A 23,562-nucleotide genomic window follows, 5' to 3' on the forward strand; every position below is an offset into this window, starting at 1 on the left:
CCCCCTTGAATCAGCCATTCGAGATCAGCACGAGAATTCCTGCTGAGCCGATTTCTCAGCGCTCACCCTCCCGCCTGACCTGGGGGCTTTAGCCGTCGTATAAGGTAAATATTCCCATGCATGCCAACTGCTGGTAAAGCAATTACAGCCACAGAAGTAACACACTGTTTGTTTTCAGACAGAGTTTTTTTAAGGCCTTTGTGTTTGGCTGGTGAATTGCTTTTGGAATAAGCTCCTTTACGCCACAGCATTCACTCACTCTTACAATTCCCAGTGGCCATAATCCTGATTGACTCCCGCTACAGCGTGTTCTCAGTTGACTTTGTCCTCTGGCCTTACGTTATTTCTTCCTGAAAATCTCCTCTCGGCAGCTTTGTTGGCATCTGCAAAGGCCGCTGTGGCACAAGCAATAAAGCAAACCGAGTGAACGCTTCACTTCCTAGCCAGCCACACTCCACTCCAACGGGGCCACCTCTCCCCTCCCCATTCACGTACAGCGCTCATTAATGGCCATGCGATACGCACACCCTAGCAGTCCAGTGACCTGATAATGACTACAGCTGATTCAAGTTTAAGGCTGGAGTTGTGCTGCTGATCGTTGCTGCCTTTTGTGGAGCAGGTCCCTCCAAGGCACCATCAGGTATACGCAGGGACTACTCAGCAGTAGTGCTCATAGTATGAAGCAAAGCAAGCTTGAAAAATTTAGCTCCATCTTAAGACCATAAGAACAGCCCCACTGGGTCAGACCAATGGGCCACTTAGTCAAGTATCCAGTCTCTGCCAGTGGCCAATGCCGGATGCTTCTGACAGTTGGAGGTTTAGATTCAGAGATTCAGAGATTCTAGGACTGGAAGGGACCTCGAGAGGTCATCAAGTCCAGTCCCCTGCCCGCATGGCAGGACCAAATACTGTCTAGAGACAAATACTGTCTAGGTCACATGTGTCAAACTCAAGGCCCGCGGGCCACATCCGGCCCGCCATACAATTATATCCGGCCCGCGAAATCGTTTTATATATCTGTTTTTAATGGCCCTGTGATATGACGCCCCAATAACACACACTACAAATCCCATGATGCAGTGCAATTGCCGCCAACGGCAAGCCGCGGTTCAAGTTCGCGGTCTGTTGATGTATACAACGCTAATATCAAATCAAAGCTAGACCCCAACAATGGCCAAGAGAAAACCGAGGCTTTCAAAGCCGGTGGGAGAATGAGTATATGTTTACTGAAATTGCAGGTAAACCAGTGTGTCTCCTTTGCGGGAGTAATATCGCTGTAATGAAGGAGTATAACCTAAGACGGCACTACGAGACGAAACATGAGAACAAATTCAAAAACCTGAGCGCAGGACAGAAGCTACAAAAGGTAGAGGAGTTGAAGAAGAATTTGACATCCCAGCAGACGTTTTTCACCAAAGCAAAATCACAAAGTGAAGCTGCTGTGAAAGCAAGTTTCATTGTGGCCGAAGAGATCGCCAAATCAGGACGGCCGTTTACCGAGGGGGAATTCGTAAAGAATTGTATGATGAAAGTGTGCGACGTCCTTTGTCCAGATAAAACGCGAGCGTTTGCAAATGTAAGCCTCAGCAGAAACACTGTTGCTAATCGGGTTTGTGAGATGGCGACTGATTTGAAAACACAGTTGACTGAAAGAGCAAAAGATTTTGTTGCATACTCCCTTGCCGTGGATGAAACTACTGATGCGACTGACACTGCACAGCTGGCGATATTTATCCGTGGTGTGGATTCCAATTTGTGCGTAACAGAGGAAATACTGGACATTAAATCGATGCACGGGACAACGAAAGGAGAAGACATCTTTGGAAATGTATTTCAAAGTGTAACCGACATGAAACTGCCGTGGGAAAAACTCGTTGGACTTACAACAGATGGCGCACCTGCTATGTGTGGTTAAAAAAATGGACTGGTGGGAAGGATGCGCTCAAAGATGCGGGAGGAGAACTGTGCCGGTGAGTTGACAGTGTATCACTGCATCATACACCAGGAATCGCTGAGTGCTAAAGTCCTAAAAATGGATCATGTGATGAACACTGTAACACAAACCGTCAACTTTATCAGAGCCCACGGTTTAAATCACCGCCAATTCCAGTCTTTTCTGCGGGAAATAGATAGCGAGTTTGGCGATATGCCATATCATACGGAGGTCCGGTGGCTAAGTCAGGGAAAAGTTCTCAAAAGACACTTTGAGCTGCGAGAGGAAATCTGCCAGTTCATGGACAGTAAGGGGAAAGACTGCACAGTTCTGCGGGATGAAAAGTGGAAATGTGAGTTGGCGTTCCTGGCTGACATAACGTCGCATCTTAGCGCTTTAAACCTTCAACTCCAGGGACGGGAGCACATAATAACCGATATGCATGATGCAGTGAAGGCATTTCAAGTGAAGCTGCGCTTATGGGAGACACAAATGCACCAATGCAACTTGTCTCACTTTCCCTGTTGCCAAGTAATACGGAACCAAGAAAGTGCCACAGTTTTCCCAAATGCCACCTTTGCTGAAAAACTCAGCGCGCTGCGCACTGAGTTTGCACGGCGCTTCAGTGACTTTGAGGCACAGAAAAGTAACTTCGAGCTGCTTCGCAACCCATTTGCAGTCGATGTGGAAACCGCACCTGTAGAAATGCAGATGGAGCTGATAGAACTGCAATGTAACGGGACACTGAAGGCAAAGTACGACACTGCGGGGCCAGCACAGTTCACTCGCTTCATTCCTGAAGCGATGCCGCAGCTCCGCCAACATGCGGCTCGAATCCTGTCCATGTTTGGCAGCACATATCTGTGCGAGCAGCTGTTCTCTGTGATGAAAATTAACAAAACGTCACACAGGAGTCGCCTCACTGATGAACACCTGCAATCGATCCTGAGAATCTTCACAACACAAAACCTAACCCCAAACATAAACGAACTTGTTGCAAAGAAAAGACTCCAAGTATCAGGCTCTGACTAAATAGGACAAGAAAATGGAATGTTATGATTTGTTATGATTATACTTTTGCTTTAAATTCAATTTTTTATTTATATTTTCAGATTTTTTAATATTCCAGCATGTACAGATTTTGAATGTATTGTATTGACAGGATATTTTTTTATGAAGAGCAAAATATTTTAAGTTGAAATGTATTTATTTTGGAATGATATCCTGTATTTTGGTTCATATTAATGGTTAAAAAACATAAATATTTAGTCTGTTAAATAAATGGTTATACTGTTCGGCCCGCGAGTTTTGAGTTTTGGCCCCCTGTGCAATTGAGTTTGACACCCCTGGTCTAGGTGTTAGAGACACTTGGAGCATGGGGCTGCATCCCTGACCATCTTGGCTAATAGCCATTGATGGACCTATCCTCCAGGAACTTATCTAATTCTGTTTTGAACCCTGTTATAGTCTTGGCCTTCACAACATCCCCTGGCAATGAGTTTCACAAGTTGCATTGTGTGAAGTATTTCCTTTTGTTTGTTTTAAACCCGCTGCCTATTAATTTCATCAGGTGACCCCTGGTTCTTGTGTTATGTGAAAGGATAAATAACACATCCCTATTCACTTTCTCCACACCATGCATGATTTTATAGACCTCTGTCCTATCCCCACCCTTAGTTGTCTCTTTTCTAAGCTGAGACGTCCCAGTCTTTTTAATCTCTCCTCACATGGAAGCTGTTCCACCCCCTAATCATTTTTGTTGCCCTTCTCTGCACCTCTTTCAGTTCTAATCTTGTTCAAGCAATCTACATGGACTGTTCATTAGAGGCCACCCTTCAGTGGTTTAGAAGCTAATATTAGGTAGTTTCAAAGCACTGTACAAACATTAAGTAAACCTGATGACTCCCCTTAGGGATAGTTAGGTATAATTCCCATTTTATCGGCACACAGGCTGGGGCTACACTAGCGCTTTAATCTCTAAAATTGTCCAGTTGTCAACACTGGTATAGCTACATCCCAATAGCAACAGTGGGAGCTTAGCATAGACAGGGCTATATGGCTTATGCACTGCTGTCATCTAACTCAGCTCACAGAAGCACTATACAACTTGGCAGGAGAAACAGTGGGAAATTGTCGGGAAAAGGCCTAGTGTAGACAGAACCACAGAGAGATACTGGATGTGCTCAAGCCCAATGCTGGGATCAGAACACAAGAAGTTCCTTGTTCCCAGACCACATTACTTAGCCCTGCATTCTGCATGTGCCTCTACCTTTGTGTTTCTCATTGAACTTGTTTGTTTGTTTGTTTTCCTCTGACGTGTTAGATAATAACAGCCCACTGCTGAAAGCAGTTGACCAGACTAGATGGATCAATGACGTGTTGTGACATGGGAACACTTCTGTTTATTTACTACATGACAATTTCTTTTGTTCATTTAAAAATATAAGCAAAAATAACTTCCCGCTCTCTCAATCTTTGTATTCCTAATCTTGAATTTCTGAATGAACGGAGCTTAACTTATGCAGCGTTGTTGTAGCTGCGTCAGTCCCAGGACATTCAAAAGACAAGGTGGGTGAGGGATCTTTTATTGGACCAACTATGTAGCTTGAAAGCATCTCTCTCTCACTAACAGAAGCTGGTCCAATAAAACAGTGTGACTTGTAGTTTTAATCTGAAAAGTGATTAAAATGACATCATGGGGTTCCCTGTTTATTCTCAAAGACTCAGATCTGCTCGATTTACAGTTGAAAAAAAATCTCCTAATTGCCAGGCCTGTAAATTCCACTTGGGGTCTGAATTTCACGTTGCGCTCTAGCCGATGACATGAGTCAGAACAGAAGCCAGCTCGTTCTCCCACAGCTGCATTGTATAGCTAATATTTCCGGGCTAACAGGAGTAAGTAGTAGTGAAAACAAAATGTTAGTCAGCACCACAAGCAGATACGACTGAAATGACACAAAGTGCAAATCTAGCGAGCAGGAAGCTACCATTTTTACATAGACCCTCTTCAAACCAGACCTGGATTTCAAGATGAACATTTCAGCAGATTTCTGTACACCATAAAGGCAGAAAATATTACAGCCTTACTCTGCCCTTTTACAAATGTAGATTAATTAGTTAAGGTTTGTAAAGCCCTATGAGTATGAAAAGCACAGCGCTCTGTAAGAGTTAAGTATGATTATCTCACTCTGCACATCTGGACAGAGGCATGGCAGGCAGACCTACAATTGAGAAACACACAGCAGTGAATGATGGGGTGATGACAGATGATCATTTTAGTTAATTCAAGTTTTGTTTGTTTGTAACATCAAAGTATAGAATCCTAGAATCTCAGGGTTGGAAGGGACCTCAGGAGGTATCTAGTCCAACCCCCTGCTCAAAGCAGGACCTAGTAGACTATCAACTCTCTAGAGCAGGGGCTGTGTCTTATTGTGGGTATTTACCTGCGAGGTTAGTGAATATGTAAAAGGCTCCTTTCTTCTTTGGAAATATATGTCTGACCCACCCGAGCATGAAATGTCATTTTCAAACCAGAGTTACATCGGTGCTAGGAACCCGGGGCCCAAAGATCCACCTAGGCCAAGGTCACGGTTTTGCACTTTGTAAAACAGCCTCACAAAACCTGGGCCAGAGAAGCACGTGCGGGAAAGGAGAAGTCAGCCCCAGAGAACATTTACCCCGGGCTCCTTCCACCCCCAGGGTGCAAGGCGCTGTACCAAGCCAGGGCAGGGCTGTCCCCCCACTTGACAGGGGAAGCAATGGGGCGCAGGAGAAGCCTGGCTCTGTGGTAGCGGTAGAGCCAGAGACAGGACCCAGGAGTCCCGGGGGCCAATCCTAGACCAGGCAGCGGCTGTATTTCACCCGGCCGCTCCCCCCGCCCTGCTTCCCGGCCAGCCAGCGTCATCCCCCCGCCTCTCTTTGTCCTTCCCCTGCTCCCGCCCCGTCACCCGGCCTCTGGGGCGGGGCGCGGGCGGGCGGCTCCCGGGCGCACAGAGCCCGATGCGCCGGGAAGCGGAGCGGCCAGCGAGCCGGGCCGGACGGGCACATGCAGGGCTCGGCGCGGAGGCGGCAGTTCCCGCCGGCGGCCCCGGGCTCCCAGCAGCCGGGCGGGTCCTTCTACCAGGGCAGGTGAGCGCGTCCCCCGGGCGCCCCGAGACCGGGCGGGTGGAGCCGGCCGGGCGCCCCGAGACCGGGCGGGTGGAGCCGGCCGGGCGCCCCGGGAGAAGGGCGGGTGGAGCCGGCCGGGCGCCCCGAGACCGGGCGGGTGGAGCCGCCGGGCGCCCCGGGAGAGGGGCGGGTGGAGCCGCCACCAGCGTTGCTACCTTCGCTGGTAGCCCCCGGCCGAGAAGTCGGTGCCCCTTTTGGAAATGGCTCTCGAGCCCCCTCCTCCTAAATTCTTCACCGTAGCAATTTTTGCCCATTACGCGGCCCGGCCCTCCCTGCGGGCGGTGAGACGAACCGGGCGGGTTGATGGGGCAGTGGGCTAATACAGCAGGGTCTTGTTCACTCTTGCTCTGATTAGCAGAAGTGCAGGCCCCGGCTGCACTTTAGTAGCGGTTATTGAATCAGGGGCACTCTCTATAGTCCCCAAGGGCTGGCTGATTCCTCCCGTTCTGCGTGTCTCCCATCTTGCCTCATCCACCAGGAAAATATTCTCCTCCTGGGGGAGGAAACACCACTGCCTTCCTCCCAAAGAACCCTAAATAATCTTTCCGGCATTGCCCCAACACACACTCAGCCACCATCACACAGCGCACCCTACCTATAGCCAGCCTAGGATTACACATGAAGCTAGACCAATCTTCCCCTCGCTTCTGCTAGTAAAGTATCAAAAGTAAATCTAAAAGGGCCTTGTGCTTTCCCCTCCTCTGGTTCTGTCACCCTCCTGCCTTTTTCTTCCCAAATAATAGCCACCATTACTTGTCTGTATACATTAAATCCTCCTTCCTTGCACTAGAGCTCTTAGATAAAAGTTTGAAAAATACCTATGTGAACTAGGAGCCTAAGTAGTCACTTGTGCCAATAAGATTTAAGTTCCTAAACTGCTTACTTGCTTTTGAAAATGTCACTCCTTGGCTCACTTTTTCACCTTTGAAGTGCCATGGAGGCCTCTGGTACTATGCAGCCGAAGAAGTGGGCTGTAGTCCACGAAAGCTTATACTCTAATAAATTTGTTAGTCTCTAAAGTGCCACAAGTACTCTTGTTCTTTTTGCGGATACAGACTAATACGGCTGCTACTCTGAAATCTGGTACTATGTGGATAATAAATCTCTTATACAGATACCACTTCCAGTCCGGGGAACGCTCTTGGCAGATAAATTTTGCAACAAAGAAAAGAATCAAGCCCAAGGATCCATACTCCTTCTGTACCCCAGATCTAGTGCCACAAAGGCAGTGTACAGATTGATCTCAGCTAAGCACCTCCTATCCGGGCTGGAGAATGGATGGAAAGGATGGGTCATTTTATGAACAAAGACCTGATCTACACTAGGAAATTAGATCAGGACAATTGTTAAAAAAAGCCACACAGCCCTGAGCAACACAGTCAAATTGACCAACACCCTGGTATAGACAGCTCTAGGTCGACAGGAGAATTTGCCTCTCGGGGAGGTGGAATATCTATGCCAATGGGATAGCCCCTCCTGTCAGCATAGGTGGTGTCTTCACCACAGCACCACTGCAGCCTTTTACATGTAGACAAGCCCAAAGTCTCACAAGACCATGGCTACCTTAGAGAAGAAAAAGCTATCGCTCAAAACAGTCTCAAGGGCAATAGGTTTCACAACCGTGACATTAATGTAGAGCTGCTATTTACCTCTAGGTGCACAAAGGCCTGATCCCACTGTCACATTCAAGGGAGAGACTCCCATGACTCCCATGACTTCAGGGGGAGTTGGATCACAAGGCATGCGAACGGGAGTTTGCACAGGCACACGGAGAGAACAATAACCCCTACATTAGAAAATTAAGGTGGACACATTTCCAGCGTCGCACCATTTCTTTTGCCATTCGAGTGTCATTGGGCTGCAAAGCTGCGTGAGCACCTCTGCAGGAGAGAAATTGCTGGGGTGGTAATAGTAAGGCTTTGTCATGCAAAGTTTAAAAATAGTTGGATTTAGTTCGACACTTGTTCCCAAAAAATATTGCATACATGCTTATCTTTAGCCAGTAAAATATTTTTTTTTTTACAAGAGTTTGTTGCTTTTGATGAATAGTGCTTTGCATTTCTGTACTGCCTGTAATCCAAGGAGTTTAACCTTTGCTTGTTCCTCAGAGCGCAGTTCAGCTGTGTCACACAGCAAAGCGGAAGAGAAGCAGTAGGGTCCAGGGGACAGGGCCCTGAACTGGGTGTCCGTACACCTGGATTCCAGTCCCAGCTTCTCCAGTGATCTGTTGTGTGACCTGGGGTTAGGTGCTTAAGTCAGACATTGGGCACCAGCTGAGCAGTGGTGCCTAAAAGTCCCCTAGGCAGTTAGGCTTCTGCTGGCAGGCATTGCAAAGCCAGCAAAATCCTGATGCTGCCCCCATCCAACAAGCTGCTTAGAGCTCGCACACACACACATCTCATCCCTCGCAGGAGTCTCAAAGCAGGTGTTCCCCTGCAGTGCACACCAACCAGAGCCTTACACAATAAAGACAGCCAGGGAGCTAACAAACTGGGAATTTGGGGGCGTGTCCAGAGTACCCAATGGTTATGGCTCCCAGCGGGGATGTAGGAGACCCAGATTCAAAATCTTGTCCTGCCTGCTGTGGAGCAGGGACTTGAAGCCAGGTCTCTTACCTCCTAAGGGACTGCCCTACCCACCAGGTTATGGGGCATTCTGGGGTGGGTCTCTCCATCTCTTAGTTCCCTTTCCCACACTTTGGGGTACGTCTATACTCCCTGCCAGATCGGCGGGTAGTGTTCGATGTATCGGGATCGATTTATCGCCTCTCGTCTGGACACGATAAATCGATCCGCTAATCGACGCCCGTACTCCACCTCGGCAGGAGGAGTAAGCAGTCGACGGGAGAGCCGCGGCGGTCGACTCGCCGCCGTGAGGACGGCCAGGTAAGTTGAACTAAGATACTTCGACTTCAGCTACACGAATAGCGTAGCTGAAGTTGCATATCTTAGTTCGAACCCGCCCGCTAGCGTAGCCCAGGCCTTTGTCTGGCTTGGCTAATTAGACTGGAAGCTTTTTGAGGCAGGGACTGTCACTCCATGTGTGCACAAGGGAGCCTCCCTCTCCTTTGGAGCCACGTGGTCCTACTGCAATATATACAACATAGAGGACACAGTTACAGCACGGCAAGATTTTTTTGCCAGCTCTTCCACAACCCGTTCCTATCTTATTAAAATGGAGCCTTCTTAAAGTGCAGGACTAAAGCGTATTTTCTTCCCATTACTGTCAAGAAAGTGACCTTCCGGAAACACAAAGGGCTGAGGTTGTCTCTCCTATCTCGTTAATAGGCATGGGTCAGCCAAGAATGAAGATACGTTTAAGACTTCTCAGTTTCATTTTGACCTGTGGTTCTACTTCACTCTACAGAACTGGGTGTTGGACTTTGGCCGTCCAATAGCTATGGTGAGTAGGACAACTTAGCTGGCAGTGCCGGTCAGCTGAGGGCAACGCAAAGGGTGGGAGGATGTAGAAGGAAGAGATGTTGAGCAGTCCAAGGAGCGGTGGGTAAAATTAGTGGAACTATGTTAGTTAAGCATAGAGAATTATCCCTGCACACTGGAACCCCAAGGTCTAAATCCTACTTCTGCCAGAACAACTTAACTTGCATCTTCTCTATTCTCAAGGGAGGTATGCGATGGTCTCTGATTGCGTATCATTGTCATCATGGTGCTATTGCTGTTGCCGCAGTTTCAATGCCTGGTGCTAGCTCTACGGCTCACTTGGCAGAGCAGAAACCTCAGAAGTTTGGTCTTATCTCACTACCAGCTTCCCTGCATCAAAATTAAATGGAGAGGCTGGCAGCATCCGTCACTAATACACAGTACATTGTGCTCACCTCCAAGAACTGCCATGTCAGAGAGAAAAAAATCCCAACTATCTATTATGGCTGAAGGGTTTTCACTTTCAAGCTGTAATTTTTTTGTTGGGCTACATGATTGAAGATGACCCAAGTGTCGGATACAGGAAGCCTGCAGCGTGTACTAAATAAACAATGGATTCTGAATGGGCTTCTTAACAACTGGCCACACAAATTAACAGCATTAGCTTTTGGCATTGTTGCAGGAGTAAGTGGATGAGGAGGGAAAGAGCAGTGTGTTCTCATCTTATTTCAAAGCTCCAATTTTAGGGAGGCTTAATATAAATCAGAAAACGTCTCTGGAAAATTGACAGTCAACTGGCTTTACTTCATTAACAGCTAGGCAAAGCCAGGACAGCCAGCTGGCTAACAAATCAAGCCACAGCAACTGGGATGTGACTGCAGACCAAACTCATTCTCTTTCTCGCAATCACTAAACATTCAGGCAGTCACCGTGGGCTGCAGATGTTTTGATAAGTTTGAAATGTCATGCAATACTTGTATTTAAATCCGTTGCCTGCTCTACTTACAGGCGAGGTATTCAAAGGCTTACTGACATTTTGTTTTTCTTCTCTCCTCAGATTATTCTACCTTTAGAGTGGTTTCCATTAAACAAACCTAGTGCAGGAGATTATTTCCATATGGCTTACAATGTTATTACACCATTTCTTCTTTTAAAGGTAAACCTCGAAGCCTGGACGTTACATTTTTGAAACAAACACTGGGTATGGGCAAAACTTGCAAAGACAAGAGGTTTTGCTGCAGGAATTCTTGAGGGAGGGTATGCAAATTCAGAAATCGCTTGCCAGAAGCCAGTTCCACCCAGGGTAGAACTACTCTGAAATGCTTATGGGGGGAAAAAATGGTGGTTTTTAAAGAACAAGACGTTAACCAGCCTGAGAGAACTGTAAAGTTCATTTGTCTTCTGACCTGCTGAGGCTAGAAATGTTTTTAGCGGATGGGTAGAAATGGTTTCATTGTCAGTAACTTGTCCAAGTCCCGGGCCAATGATCAGGGACAGATTTGATCCTTTCATCACTGTGCGGGGGTAGCACTTCTCATTCTTACTCATTTCCCCGCCTATCATGAACTGTACCTCCAGGTTGGTTTCTCCTCTGCCTGTGCATAGGAACATACAAAGTGCCACACTGTATCACATCCATGGTCCCATGAGTTCAGTAGTCTCTGACAGTGGGCAAAATCAGAAGTTTCAGTGGAAGGTTTCATAGATTTAAGGCCAGAATGGACCATTAGGATTAGCTCTAGTCTGACTTCCTGTAGAACACAAACCAGAGAGAGTCAGCCAGTACTGTCTGCATCAGGCCAATAACTTCTAGGTGAACTCAAGGCATCCCGTCTTGAGATAAGACTTCAGGTGTTGGAGAATCCACCATATCCAGAGGTTAATTGTTCCAGGGGTTAATTACCCAAATGGGGAAAAGTTTGCATCTTGTCTCAAGCCTGAATTTTTCTAGCTTTAGCTTCCAGCCATTGGATCATATGTAGGGTTACCAGACAGCAACTGTGGAAAAACAGGATGGGGGTGGGGGGTAATAGGTGCCTATATAAGAAAAACCCCCCAAAACAGGACATCTGGTTACCCTAATCATATGTCTTTGTCAGCTACAGTAAAGAGCCCTCTACTCTCAGAAAGCTTCTCCTAGTCAGAACACGCAAGTAGGCAGTTTCTTGCTCACCGTTATTAGTTAGAAATTGAATTATGCCCTGGAGTGAAGGGTTTATCCCTTCCAAAAAAAATATTTTGGAAATCCTTACCTTGGATATGTGTGTTATTCACACCAACGTCCAGTCCCTTTCTGAATGCTGTTAAGCTCTTGGCTGCAATGGTAGCTTGTGGCAGAGAGTACCATAGGGTCGCAAAGCATTAGGTGAGAAAGTATTTCCTTCCATCAGTTTTCACTTTCTGGCCTTTCAGTGTAATTGGATTTCCTCTTGGAATTTTATGAAAGGATGACTAGGAATGCCCAACCCAGCGTCTCTAGGTCATTCATTATTCAGTATACCTTTATCTCTCATTTGTCTTCTACATTACAGCCCCATCTTTTCCATCTCTCTTTGGACGGAAGATTTTTGCTCGGCTCTTATTTGTGTTGCTCACCTCTGAACCCCTCTTTCGGATAGCCATAAAGTCATTATAAAAATCAATTGAAAGCTAAGCTTTGAAAAGAGATTGTCTTGATTATTACTATCAAAACACTTCTGCTCAGAAGCTTATTATTGGCAGCAGAGAAAAGGGCAGGCAGAAGACCATGGTAGCTGATTTTCCAAGCTAGGAAGGAGGACACAGCCAGAGCTGTGGAGCCGATCAGCTGTGTTTCCATGTGAAGCACCCTTATCAAGACTAGTCTTGAGAACTGACCTGTGCTGGAGAGTTTAGCTCTTCAACCAGCACTAGAGAGAAGCCGAGAATGCTTTCAGTCAGGAAGAGAAATCGTTCCAAAAGTCAGTGGGATTTGCAGTCACACCAATGTTTTCATTTAGACCCATGACCTCAGTGTCCCAAAGCATTGCAGGTCAAATTAATACAGTCTGTCTAGAAGCCTCCCTGCTGTAGAAGCCACGGATAATCCAATTTGGGGTGTTCGTGCTGCTCTGAAGTCTCTGTTACTGAATTGTCCTTTCTGGGGTGAAATTCACCCTGGGCAGAGGACCTGCACAAGATGCTAGTGATTGCCCCACCCAGGGATTGGGCCATAAGAGCTTGAGTAGAATACACACATGGTCGTGGGCAGGTTCCCACACAGAGGAGAATTTCACCCATAAAGTTCAGCTTGGCTACTGGTGGCAAAGGGTTATTGAAGCCACCAAGCAATTTGACATGGTGCTTTGATTTTACCCTTACATTAGTGCAGAGTAAAGGAAGCTTCGCCTTCAGAAACAACTAATAACCTGAAGTACAGAGAAAAATGAGTCAAACTCCTTAGAACACATTCCAGCAGAGGGTATAGTCCAGCAGACGTCTGCACTAATTGAAGGAGGAGTTAGAGCATCATACAGTAACTTGGAGCATTGCTGGAGGTGCCACTCACCACTGGAGGGCACAAAGAGGCTTTCAGACAGAATCATTATGCTACTGGGAGCAGGAACAACAGAAAGCCACATCCGTTTTTCTTCTAAGGAATCAGGCTTCTGCTCATGGCTGATGAATAAATCAATTGCGTTGAGTACTATTTTGTATCGTTGACTTAGTCGCGGTGCTGGTGCAGTTAAGGACGGGCAGTCAGGTTTGAGGCTAAAAATAAGGTGATTTATTTACAATTTTTATAGGGAAAAAAAATCAGTAAAACCCGTTTCTTGGTCCCCTGAGCTATCTGCATCCCTGATATGGCAATGGGGGAAGTTAGGAAACAGCTTCTCCTCTGGGTAGGGGATTCTATAATTGTCCAGTAGAAGATGCAAGGAATGCCTCCGGGGAGCATCTGACAGGATACGGGGCTGGACGGACCCTGGCTCGGATCTGCTCAGGTGACATACAGTTTGCAACGTTGTATAGAATGACTTGCTTGTTGGGGAAGGTTTTTGGGGGGGAGGGAGAGGAAGGGATGGGACAAAGACTTGAAGTTGGCATTTTACAGTGGCTAGAATCGATCATGTTTTATTTCCCCTCTGTTTCTACCTTCTGCTTCCTGGTTCAGACACCCTTAACCTGCCCCTTGAATTGCAGCTCATTGAAAGGTCCCCGAAGACCCTGCCCAGATCAGTGGTCTACGTCAGCATCATCGTGTTCGTCATGGGAGCAAGCATCCATTTGGTGGGCGACTCCGTCAACCACCGTTTGATTTTCAGCGGGTACCAGCACCATCTGTCCGTAAGAGAGAACCCAATCATCAAAAACCTCAAGCCGGAGACGCTGGTAAGGACGCTTGGGTGTGCAGCAGCATTTGTTTTAAACGACCTGTTTTTTGTATACTACGGTGCCGCCCCCGCACGCCTTTCTAACCCGGCTTCGTTCCGTTGCAGATTGATTCTTTTGAGCTGCTGTACTACTACGATGAATACTTAGGGCATTCAATGTGGTAAGTGATTTACAGCGTGTCTGATAGCCGCAGAACGTAGCAGGAAGTAAACCTGGTCGATAAAGCGCACAGTCTAGGAGACCTGGTTAGAGTACATTCCTAGAGCAGGTGCCAGTAGCACAAGTCATCCCCTTGGAAAACTGCCCCAGCCATTTTCGCTCTGTCCCTGTCACTTCCCCGTCCACAATTCCAGACCACTCGGTGCTATTGACAGCAGGAGGACTTGGTTCAGAGCCAGGCTGTTATCTATGGAGAATGAGCACTTGGAGCCCTTGAAAGGGGCACTGTGTAGGGCTCTCAGGACGAGGAACATCCTTGCAGGCACAAGTCAACATTCTGCAGGCTCGCGGGCTCTCCTCTTTTTCCCCTTTCAAGGTTCTTCCACTGAAGGAGTGTCCTACTGGGGCATGTCTACACTGAAGTTAGATTCCTGCGGCTGGCCTGTGCCAGCTGGCTCGGGCTTCTGGGGCTCGGGCTGCAGGGCTGTTTAATAGCAGTGTAGACATCCAGTGGAGTCCAGCCTCTAGGACCTGTGAGATGGGAGGGGTCCCAGAGCTCAGGCTGCAGGCTGAACCTGGAAGTCTGCCCAGCAATGAAACTGTCCCGCAGCCTGAGAGGGCCGGCACAGGCCTACTGCGGTTTATAATTGCCGTACCCCTTAGTGAATAAGGCTGGACTTCGCTCCTTCAGCTGGGTCTCCCCAACCCGGCTCCGGCCAGGGGGTGGCTCAGAACCACAGTCCGACCACGATAAGAGCCGGGCGGGCAGCTGTGGGGAGCCGTGGCGGACCCTCCATCTGCCCTGGTCATGGGGCCCAAGCAGCCCCCGGGCCCTGTCTCTGCCCCCCAGGCCCTCCACCCAGGGCAGGTGGAGGATCCGCTGCGGCTCCTCACAGCTGTCCACCTGCTCTTACCGTCACAGCCCTGCGCGGATACAAAATGTGTATCCGCATCTGCGCTGGTAGCTGCAGTAATGGTCCACGGATATCAAACGGATCCCTGCGGATTTGCAGGGCTCTACATACGAGTGAGGGAAACGGTCACTGCTCTGTGTGCATTTCGTCCCGGCAGTGGATTTTAGCATGGATCCCATAGTGTCTCTACTACAAAATGGCATGAGGTCTTCTTGGCCATTGCAAATATAAATACTTTCACCCACAAGCTATTGTCACGTCCCTGCAGTGCTAGTTAGGGCTGGATCTGTGAAGCAAACTCAGTTTGTCTTAATAGGGAACACAAGTCAGCTGGCCCTTAACCGAGGCTCATTCAGTGCGTTTAAACCCCAGACTGGCGATGCCCAGCGTTTGAAATGCGTCTTTCCAAATGGCTCAATTTTTTAATAAAGTCCCTACGCATCCTATCAAGCCAGACAGTGCAAACAATGCAAGTGTTAGATGCGGAACTTGGATCCCTTACTAATCAGCAAATTCTTACTTGTCCTTTAGAGGCAAGGAAGTCTGTTTTCCTTTGAAAGCACTGTGCACCCCCCCCCCCCCCCCCCCCATACACAATAGCTCAGTGCGAGGCGTTCCCGGCCCTTTGCATCTCTTATCCGCACAGCTGTAATCATGTGGCTACAGCTGTGACCATAACAGACAGGGCTGTAGCATTACAATCAGCACAGTAGCATGACCCTGAATGCAGACCGCGCCTTCCCATTGGTGCAGAGTTTCCCGTGAGCCACTTCAGCACAGGCCTTGGCCAGTTCATGGGTTCACCAGAAATGGCCCCCGTTAGCCTCCCTCCCTAATTTGGTTTGCCAAAAGGATTCCTAGGTTTGATGGAGGGAATTAGCTGAAGCTAGCCGGATCTGAGGCCAACCTGTAGCTGCAGAGTAAAGGGTTTCAGCCCTTGTGAAAAGCCTCAGAACTAGGTTCAGGCTCCGACATGGAGAACGGCTCATCAGCCGTGTCTACGCGGCTGTTTTTAGCCCCCGAGCGCGAGCCCCACCAGCCGATGTCTGTAGCTTCTGGCTCTGAGTTGCTGCGTGGGTGGGTTTGCAGTCTAGACGTACCCTGTGAAAGGAGGAGTCCCATGTCGGTCTCCAGCTGGTATGCTAGAATGGGGTTTTCATTACTAAGGACCTGACCCCAGCTTTCTTCTCCTGGCACAGGTATATTCCTTTCTTTCTCATACTCTTTATATATTTTACCGGCTGCTTCACACCCATTCAAGAAGAGAGCAGAATGCCATTAGCCGCCTTGCTCCTTACGGGGCCAAGCAGCCTTTATTACTGGTAAGTTAGCTAAGCTCCAGGTACAGGTAAGGGACATAGAAAACTAGTGGATGTTTGAATAATGATACAAGTGACTACATGGCTCGGAGACTAGATAATGGGAACCTAGCTGGTCCAGTAACTGGCACTACAGAAGTAAAACCGCCTCTCTATGAGATTGTGGAACTTTTCCCATAAAATCTACTGCCCATCTGCTCCGAAATCTAAACCTTTTTTTAAGTTGGTAGCCCTTATGGCTGCACAGAAAACCTCTCAACTCTGATCCAGATGGGAATAGATGCAGTTCCTCTGTCTGAGTTATCAAACCCCTGGATGGTGTGAGCAAGAGCCCTGCACGGGACTGTTTTTTTAATCCCACTCCTACGCACTCTCTCATTGTTTCTTGCATTTTTATCACCACTCCCACCTGCAAAAACCTTCGATCCTGCAAGAGAGAGACAGATTCCCCCCTGCTACTTTCAAAAATAAAAATAAAATAAAGGTCGGTTAATGTATTATACACACCAACGGAACGCAGACACAATTTTTACCACTCAAAGAATAAAACAAATCTTGCTTAAGCCATGTAAAAAAATACTTGAACTCGTTATGATAGATATCAAATCTCTTTCTCTCCCTCAGTTTAAGTATTAAAACCTTTATTTAAAAAAGAAAATCTTGCTTGACACTGCTGACATTTTATTTATGCCCTTTTCTTCTCAGTGACTGTTGTCTCTGAAACCTAAGGATGGCCTTTGCTGATCATTTTAGCAAAAGACGTCCAGTTAATGTGCTTATCCACAATTCCAAACCCTCCATAGCTGCCCAGTCCCCAGCTGCCAAAACCACCAGTTCCTCCTTGTCACCTTCTGTAGTGCCATTGTGTGTTTTCAGGCCAATCTTCATTACTCTATGGGAAAGGTAGGGGGCAGCCTATATGAACTCAGCAGCAGTGTCTGTTCTCATAAATGTAATTCATCTACATGTTAGTTCACTATGAGCCAGCATTTTCATGCAATTCATCTCCATGCAATTCATCGGAGCCACTGGACCCACAAGGAGACACTTCTACAGAACCTCTTGCCCCATGTCGCAATCTTGAGTCATGCTCATGAGCAAAAGCCACCCCTACGTGTCTCCCTCCAATTCATTGAGGGAACCGGCATCGATACCACTCAGAAAACCTCCATCAGTTGGTACCTACATTAGTCACCTTAGCAAGGCGGCCAAGGGATGAATAGATGTGGAGCCTAAACTATCCACTCGGCCTGAGACGTGCCCCCCAGAGCGGGGTTGGAGGCACGCTGGTGGGCCTCATATCACCTATTCTGGGGACAGAGGCTCTGGGGCAGGCACTGTTCAGCGCTCTGGTGGGAAAAGCAAATTGGTGGATGCAGTGGGGGAAATGAAAATTCCTTTACCATGAGATGCCACGGAGAAGTCGGCATTCCTGGCAGACAGAGCTGGCCAGGAGGAGCTTAACAAATGACTCAGCATCCGGGGCCTGCGTTCTGCATCAGAACCTTTGCTTTGGAGCTAGCGGGCGGTCAGTCACCTCTCCTTCCTAAGGGCAGCTTGCATCACCACTTGGGATCCGAAATACACGGAGGGTCTGGCTGCCCTGCCACTGGGAGTGAGCCTTGCAGCCCAGCTAGACAGACTCAAACCGGCACACCAACAATAGCTTGGCCGTGCCAGCTCAGGCTGGCAGGCCTTTGGGGCGTTAGGGGGGCTTGAGAACCCGAGCACCAGCCTAAGTTGCAGTGTCCACACGGCTCTTTTTAGCAGGCTAGCATGAGTCTGTCTAGCCAGGCTGGGAGACCTCCTCCCACTGCTGTACACCGTTACCCTGAGACGTTGCCCATGTACTATACCAGACTTTCGGGTCAGCAGCTGATTCCAGCCTACACCATAAATTTGCCTGGTTAGCATGAAAAACACTGAATGCTACTTCACCATCCCCTAGGAGTATTGACGTGAGATATTATGATCTCTCGACTTCGGATGTTCTGCCTTGATTTGATTTGCCGTATGTAGAGCCTGGAGCGCACTGTATTCCATGCAACTTCTAGGAATATTCACCTTTCCTGTGCAAGTCAAGCAACCTTATTTTAAGTTATTTGTAATAATGGAAATCCCCTGTGATCAGTCATCTAGGCTTTTTAATATATAAATCAAGCCCCCTTCATCTGCATGCTGCTCTCCAGCCTCCTTAGCCGGAATAGCCTTTGGAGAGAGGGCTTATTTATTTCCCATTTTCATTATTCTCCTCTTTCCAAACGCTTTCCCTGATGGCCGCCAAGCAGCTTGTCATTTGTCTTCAGAGATTATGTTCTCTTATCCAGATCTCTGCCCCCTGCCAAGATTGTATTTCATACACTAAATTAATTTTTTATAGTCAAATCAGCTTAATGATTTAGCCAACTCCGTTACCCCATTCTAATTTCCTTTAACTACATCAGCTTGGAGTTCTGCGATTCATGTTCTTATGTGTATTTAGGAAAGGAAAAGATTTAAAGCCAGGGGGAGCTTAATTCCTTCGCTTCTCCCTCCTCCCAATTCCCTTTTTGGTTCAGATCTCAGTAAGCAGTAACCCATTTTATCATTCTGGTTTGGCTCTGTCCTGCCTGTCCCACTGTGATCTGTTAATAAATAGCTGTTCTATAAAGCCTCCAGTTAGTTTCCAATTTTCCTAATTCACTTTCCTGACATCACTAAGTCTCTCCTGGACCGTAGTACATAGCGTCATATTGATTCACACCAAGAAACAGGGCATGACTAGATAGGAGAGATATGGAGCACTATAAATGCCAAAAAAAAAGTTGGATTTATGGCATTCATGAAAAATGCCAGCCACCCATTTTAAAAAATAAACTTCTACCTCTAGTGGCCCAACCCTCTACAATTGCTAGTGCCTTGTCTATCCTGGGGTCTTTGCACTGATGAGACCACAGCAGTGCAAATCCTCGTGTATACGTGATGCACCAGTGTAAGTCTGGTGCACTGGTATGATCTGCTCTGCTAAATCACACTGGGGCAAGATCTGTCTGCAGAGGTGCAGCACATCTGCATGAGGGGTTTGCATTGGAGTGACTGCCTCACGATGTAAACACTGGGGCCTAGTGGATTGAGAGTAAAACTGGGACTCAGGATTCCCAGCTCAGCTACTGGCTTCCTGGGTCCTTGGGCAAGCCACCTCCCAGCTCTGTGCCTCAGTTTCCCCATCTGTAAATGGGGTGAATGCTATCTCCGTTGTAAAGCTATATAAGAGGAGATATTTTTTATTGTAATATAGTTACAGTGGTGCCAATTTCCTTAATCTAGACAAGTCCCAAGTATAAAGTGTCCTATTGAACCTCCCAGCCAATCAGCTTCTGCCCTGCGCGTTTCACCCTCACTCATCCGTCATGTTGAAGCTAGAATCTAGTCAGGTGGAAAGAGAGATGGCCAGTTTTAAAACCACACTCTGAACAAGGTGGGCAAACACATTGAGTTACTTATAGTACCGGTTACAACTTTGGGTTATTAAAACAGATTTAAAAGATATAGTTTTCTCATTTCCACATTGAGAATTACCCTGACAAATGTAAAGACGCAGCCCTGCAGCTAAGTTTCATTTTGGCTGAACAAACCCTCTAGGTGCGTAAGGTGGAAAGAGTTTTAAAATTTACCTTTGAGAATTTATGCGGCTTGGATTCTCCCTCACCTTGGCCAATGAAAGTTAGTTACTGTCAAGTTCCCGGCGTTGCAATGGCTGCATGAGGGAATGTTTATTTGAAAACATCTGTTCATGTATGAAATATAGGGAAGAGGCATGAGGCAGTGGTCTGAGCAGAGACTAGGAGCCAGAAATACTCCACTCTGATACAGACTTCCTCTGGGGAAATCCCTTAATCCCCTGCCTCAGTTTCCCGAGGAGTACATAATACCAGTTACCGTGAGGATTAATGTTGGTAAAGGGGAAGATTTTCCAAAAGGTACAAGACACAGGTAGCTGCTCAGCTCCCACTGAAAGTCCCAAGTCTCCCCCCAAAGTGCTTTTCATCCATCAATAGCTATAGATGGGCTAAGAATTATTCTTGCTACGTGATCACAGGGCACTAATGATATTTTTGCATTGTAGGTATCTTGTGACAGAAGGTCAGATTTTCATCCTCTACATTTTTACGTTCTTTGCCATGATGGCTTTAGTCATGCACCAGAAACGGAAAGGCCTGGTCTTGGACAGCAATGGACTCTTCCTCTTCTACTCTTTCATTATTACATTGGTCTTAATTGGCGCTTGGGTGGTTTGGCTGTGGAATGACAAAATCCTCAGGAAGAAGTATCCTGGCGTCATTTACATTCCAGAGCCCTGGGCCTTTTATACCTTACACTTGAGCAATCTCCATTCGGCAAAGGAAGGTTTTTAAAGCGGCGATATCTTTGGAGTGGTTTGCAAACAGATCTCTCGCTTTTCCTGATATGGGTGTGTTTCAAATCAGTTACTGACCATGGCAGCTGGACCGCATGCTGTTCGCTAACCCGACCCGGGGGCAGAGGTTTGTTTGAATTGGAGGGGAGGCGTTAAGTCTGCTGGGAAATTCTTGCACTACTGCGTTGTAAATTACTTTCCCACGCTGCCGTTTGATGCGTTCTAGTTTGCGTTGAGTGCAGGTACGTAACTGACCTTGGCGGGAACACTGAGATTCCAGTCGGTACCCAAATGGCATAGTCCTGTTGTACCGTAAAACTTCGTCCTAATGTAGCACACGATGGGGCATTTCCCCCCAGCCTTCCCTTTCTGAGCTGAACGGGGGAACGGCTCTCATTCCTGGAACTCTGGAAACATGCCATGCAATGACTTCAGAGCAGCGGTTGGGACCCCATTTTAATAGTGTCGTCGGGGCTGGCGTTAGACTTGCTGGGGTCCAGGGCCAAAGCCCGAGCCCCATCATCTGGGGCCAAAGCTGAAGCCCTGGGTGGCAGGGCTCAGGTTACAGGCCCCCTGCCTGGGGCTGAAGCCCCAGGTTTTGGCTCCCCCCAGCACAGGGCAGCAGGGCTCAGGCTTTGCCTTTGGCCCTCCTGCCCAGGGCAGCGGGAGCTTGGAGGAGCTCAGGCTTTGGTCCCCTCTCCTGGGGTCGTGTAGTCATTTTTGTTGTCAGAAGGGGGTCGCAGTGCAGTGAAGGTTGAGAACCCCTGCTTTAGAGAGCTCGTCCTCTGAGCCTGGCACAGCCGAGCGATCCAACATCTTGGCACGGATCATTGTGGGCAAAATTCATCCCCACCTCCCATACTACCTACACAAAGGCATCGAGTAAGGGGCCGCATGGGGCTTGGAGCGGGCAGGGCAGTTCAACCTACACTTGGTAGCTGCTATTCCAGCCTGGAATAGGGGCTGCAACTGTGAGTGCCACTTACACCGGGGGTCATGGGCACATTCTCCCCACCCCCACCCATGCACTAGGGTCTGCTATTGGGCACAGTGAATGTTAACTGAGAAAGTGAAACTAAGCATCTTTGCATGAGTAAGTTACACATTCCCCAGCTGCTTTAAAGCAGAGACACCCGCCCCCCCCCCCCCGCCCCCGCCGTCCCCCAACATGAACCAGGAACCAAAGAGCAAACGCGTTTGGCGGCTCACGGCGTTTCTGATCACGGATGGCCAGCGGGTTAGGAGTTAAGGGATAGCGCCCCCTGGATCCTGCCGCCATGCACGGGGACTCTCGCGGGCTGGCTTTAGTTCCCCCTGCCCATTGTGGGTTTGGACTTTGCGACTGTGCTGAACACTCTCAGAGCGGGAGACCTGCTAACACCACAGCAACAAGGGGCAGGACGGACTGATCAGACCACCCCGAGCTAGGCAGGACTGGGGGCTAGAGGGGCCTGCACAAAGGGTTGAAACTCCTCCCTGCACTAATGACCTGGCTCACACACCCTTCCCTCGCCAAGCTATTTCCACCCCCTCACCCCAGTCTTTCCCCCCAGCCCAGCTGCTCCCCACACATTTGTTCTCCTGGGTCTTTCCTTTCCTCTCACTCCTCTCCCTTCATCCTCTTCCCAGGCAGGAGGCCGCTGGTATCTGGCGTGGTTTCTTTCTCAGCTCCCTCCTGGACCATGGCATCCCCCAGAGGGGAGGAGAGGGGGCTGAAGGTCCTACCTCCTATGGGGATTGGGGCTGCAGCAGGATTCTGTCTGCACCCCTCCCCTCTCCCACTACTGCCTGCTTACTCTGCTTGTGTTCATTGGCAGGTGCCCTTCAGCTGTTCCCCGCGGACAATACGTCACTATAGGCTTAAAAACTATACTGGGTTTGAGGAAACGCCTGCCCCGTAGCCCTCTGTAACTTGTAGTTGTGACTATCCTGACATTAGCTGGCCAAGTGCGTCGCTTCGACTCAGTGAGAATTTCACCAATAGGTTTTACTAGATTCCTGTCTCTGGACAGGACCGGAGTAGCCAGGGATCCTTTTAATCTCCCCTCCCACCCAAATTTCTACCTTCGTTTCCTCACTCTCAGGATATACAGTATTAATGCAGACTTTGATTTCCCTTCCTGGAAGCCTTTAACTAACTAAAGCAGGAATGACCCAGCCCTGCTCCGGTTTTAACCTACCTGCAGCCGAGACGGACTTCGATGCATATCTGCCAATTCTCCAGCATATTCCCCTCCCTCTCAGCACAGCACGGGGCTCGCCAATCCTGCCAGGTTCCGAGCGCCATCCACATCCACTGGTAGCGGCGAGCCTTGGTGATCTCTAGTGCCGCGCAGGATTCAGACCAAAGGGTCGGTCTCTGCAGCGTCCTTGCTCCGCAGAGCTGAAGGAAGACTCATTTTGCTGGCGGGGCAGCTTGCAGATAATGCTGTGATTTTAAGTGGGCAAACCTGCGAGAATCAGACGCAGAAGTCAGTTCTTGTACCTGGCAGCTGGGAAGGTTCTGCATTTCTTTTCAGGCGACCTGAAATGAGGCCTGTTCAGCGACTGCCAGACTTTCCGTTGAATTTGGCAGCTTGTCAAGCACAATCTAATGACCCCTTGAGTGGACAGTGTCTATGTAAGTGTAGAATATACTTGACTTTGGTGAATCACCCACGTTCCTCCATTATTTTTGCATGCTACATCCAGTCTGGTGTCGGTAGCTCCTTATGTCCTTTGTAACACAACTCACTAATTCTCTTCTAATACTCAGGTAGTGAACACTTAATGCAATATGTGTGCAGAATCTTTTTGAACTAAAGCTGGTTTTTACCTCCTGGAATTCTTTGGCTAAATCCTTGTTATTTATATCGGTCACATCGTATTACACCCTAGTGTGGCACAACCCAAGTGAAGTGTTCTCCACAAAACGAACCCCAAAATAAAAAGCATTTGCGTA

The 23,562-nt window shown here is 48.2% G+C and overlaps 1 protein-coding gene across 1 annotated transcript; it reads left to right on the top strand.

Moving 5' to 3' along the window:
* Window positions 1–5,854: 5,854 nt before the first annotated feature.
* On the top strand, window positions 5,855–23,562 carry CLN6 (CLN6 transmembrane ER protein). Its single transcript, XM_005300716.5, has 7 exons — window positions 5,855–6,061; window positions 9,388–9,502; window positions 10,538–10,636; window positions 13,642–13,830; window positions 13,938–13,993; window positions 16,106–16,228; window positions 20,331–23,562. Exons 1-7 carry the CDS (start codon window positions 5,979–5,981, stop codon window positions 20,617–20,619), a joined length of 954 nt encoding a protein of 317 aa, XP_005300773.1. The 5' UTR covers window positions 5,855–5,978; the 3' UTR covers window positions 20,620–23,562.

The sequence above is a fragment of the Chrysemys picta genome, chromosome 10, assembly GCF_011386835.1.
Source record: "Chrysemys picta bellii isolate R12L10 chromosome 10, ASM1138683v2, whole genome shotgun sequence".
Lineage (NCBI taxonomy): Eukaryota > Metazoa > Chordata > Testudines > Emydidae > Chrysemys > Chrysemys picta.

Bases quoted from the DNA above. Each gene is read 5' to 3' on its own strand.
- CLN6 (XM_005300716.5), top strand. From the start codon at position 5,979: ATGCAGGGCTCGGCGCGGAGGCGGCAGTTCCCGCCGGCGGCCCCGGGC. The intron at 13,831-13,937 runs GTAAGGACGCTT...GTTCCGTTGCAG, and splicing joins ACCTCAAGCCGGAGACGCTG to ATTGATTCTTTTGAGCTGCT. The intron at 13,994-16,105 runs GTAAGTGATTTA...CTCCTGGCACAG, and splicing joins TACTTAGGGCATTCAATGTG to GTATATTCCTTTCTTTCTCA.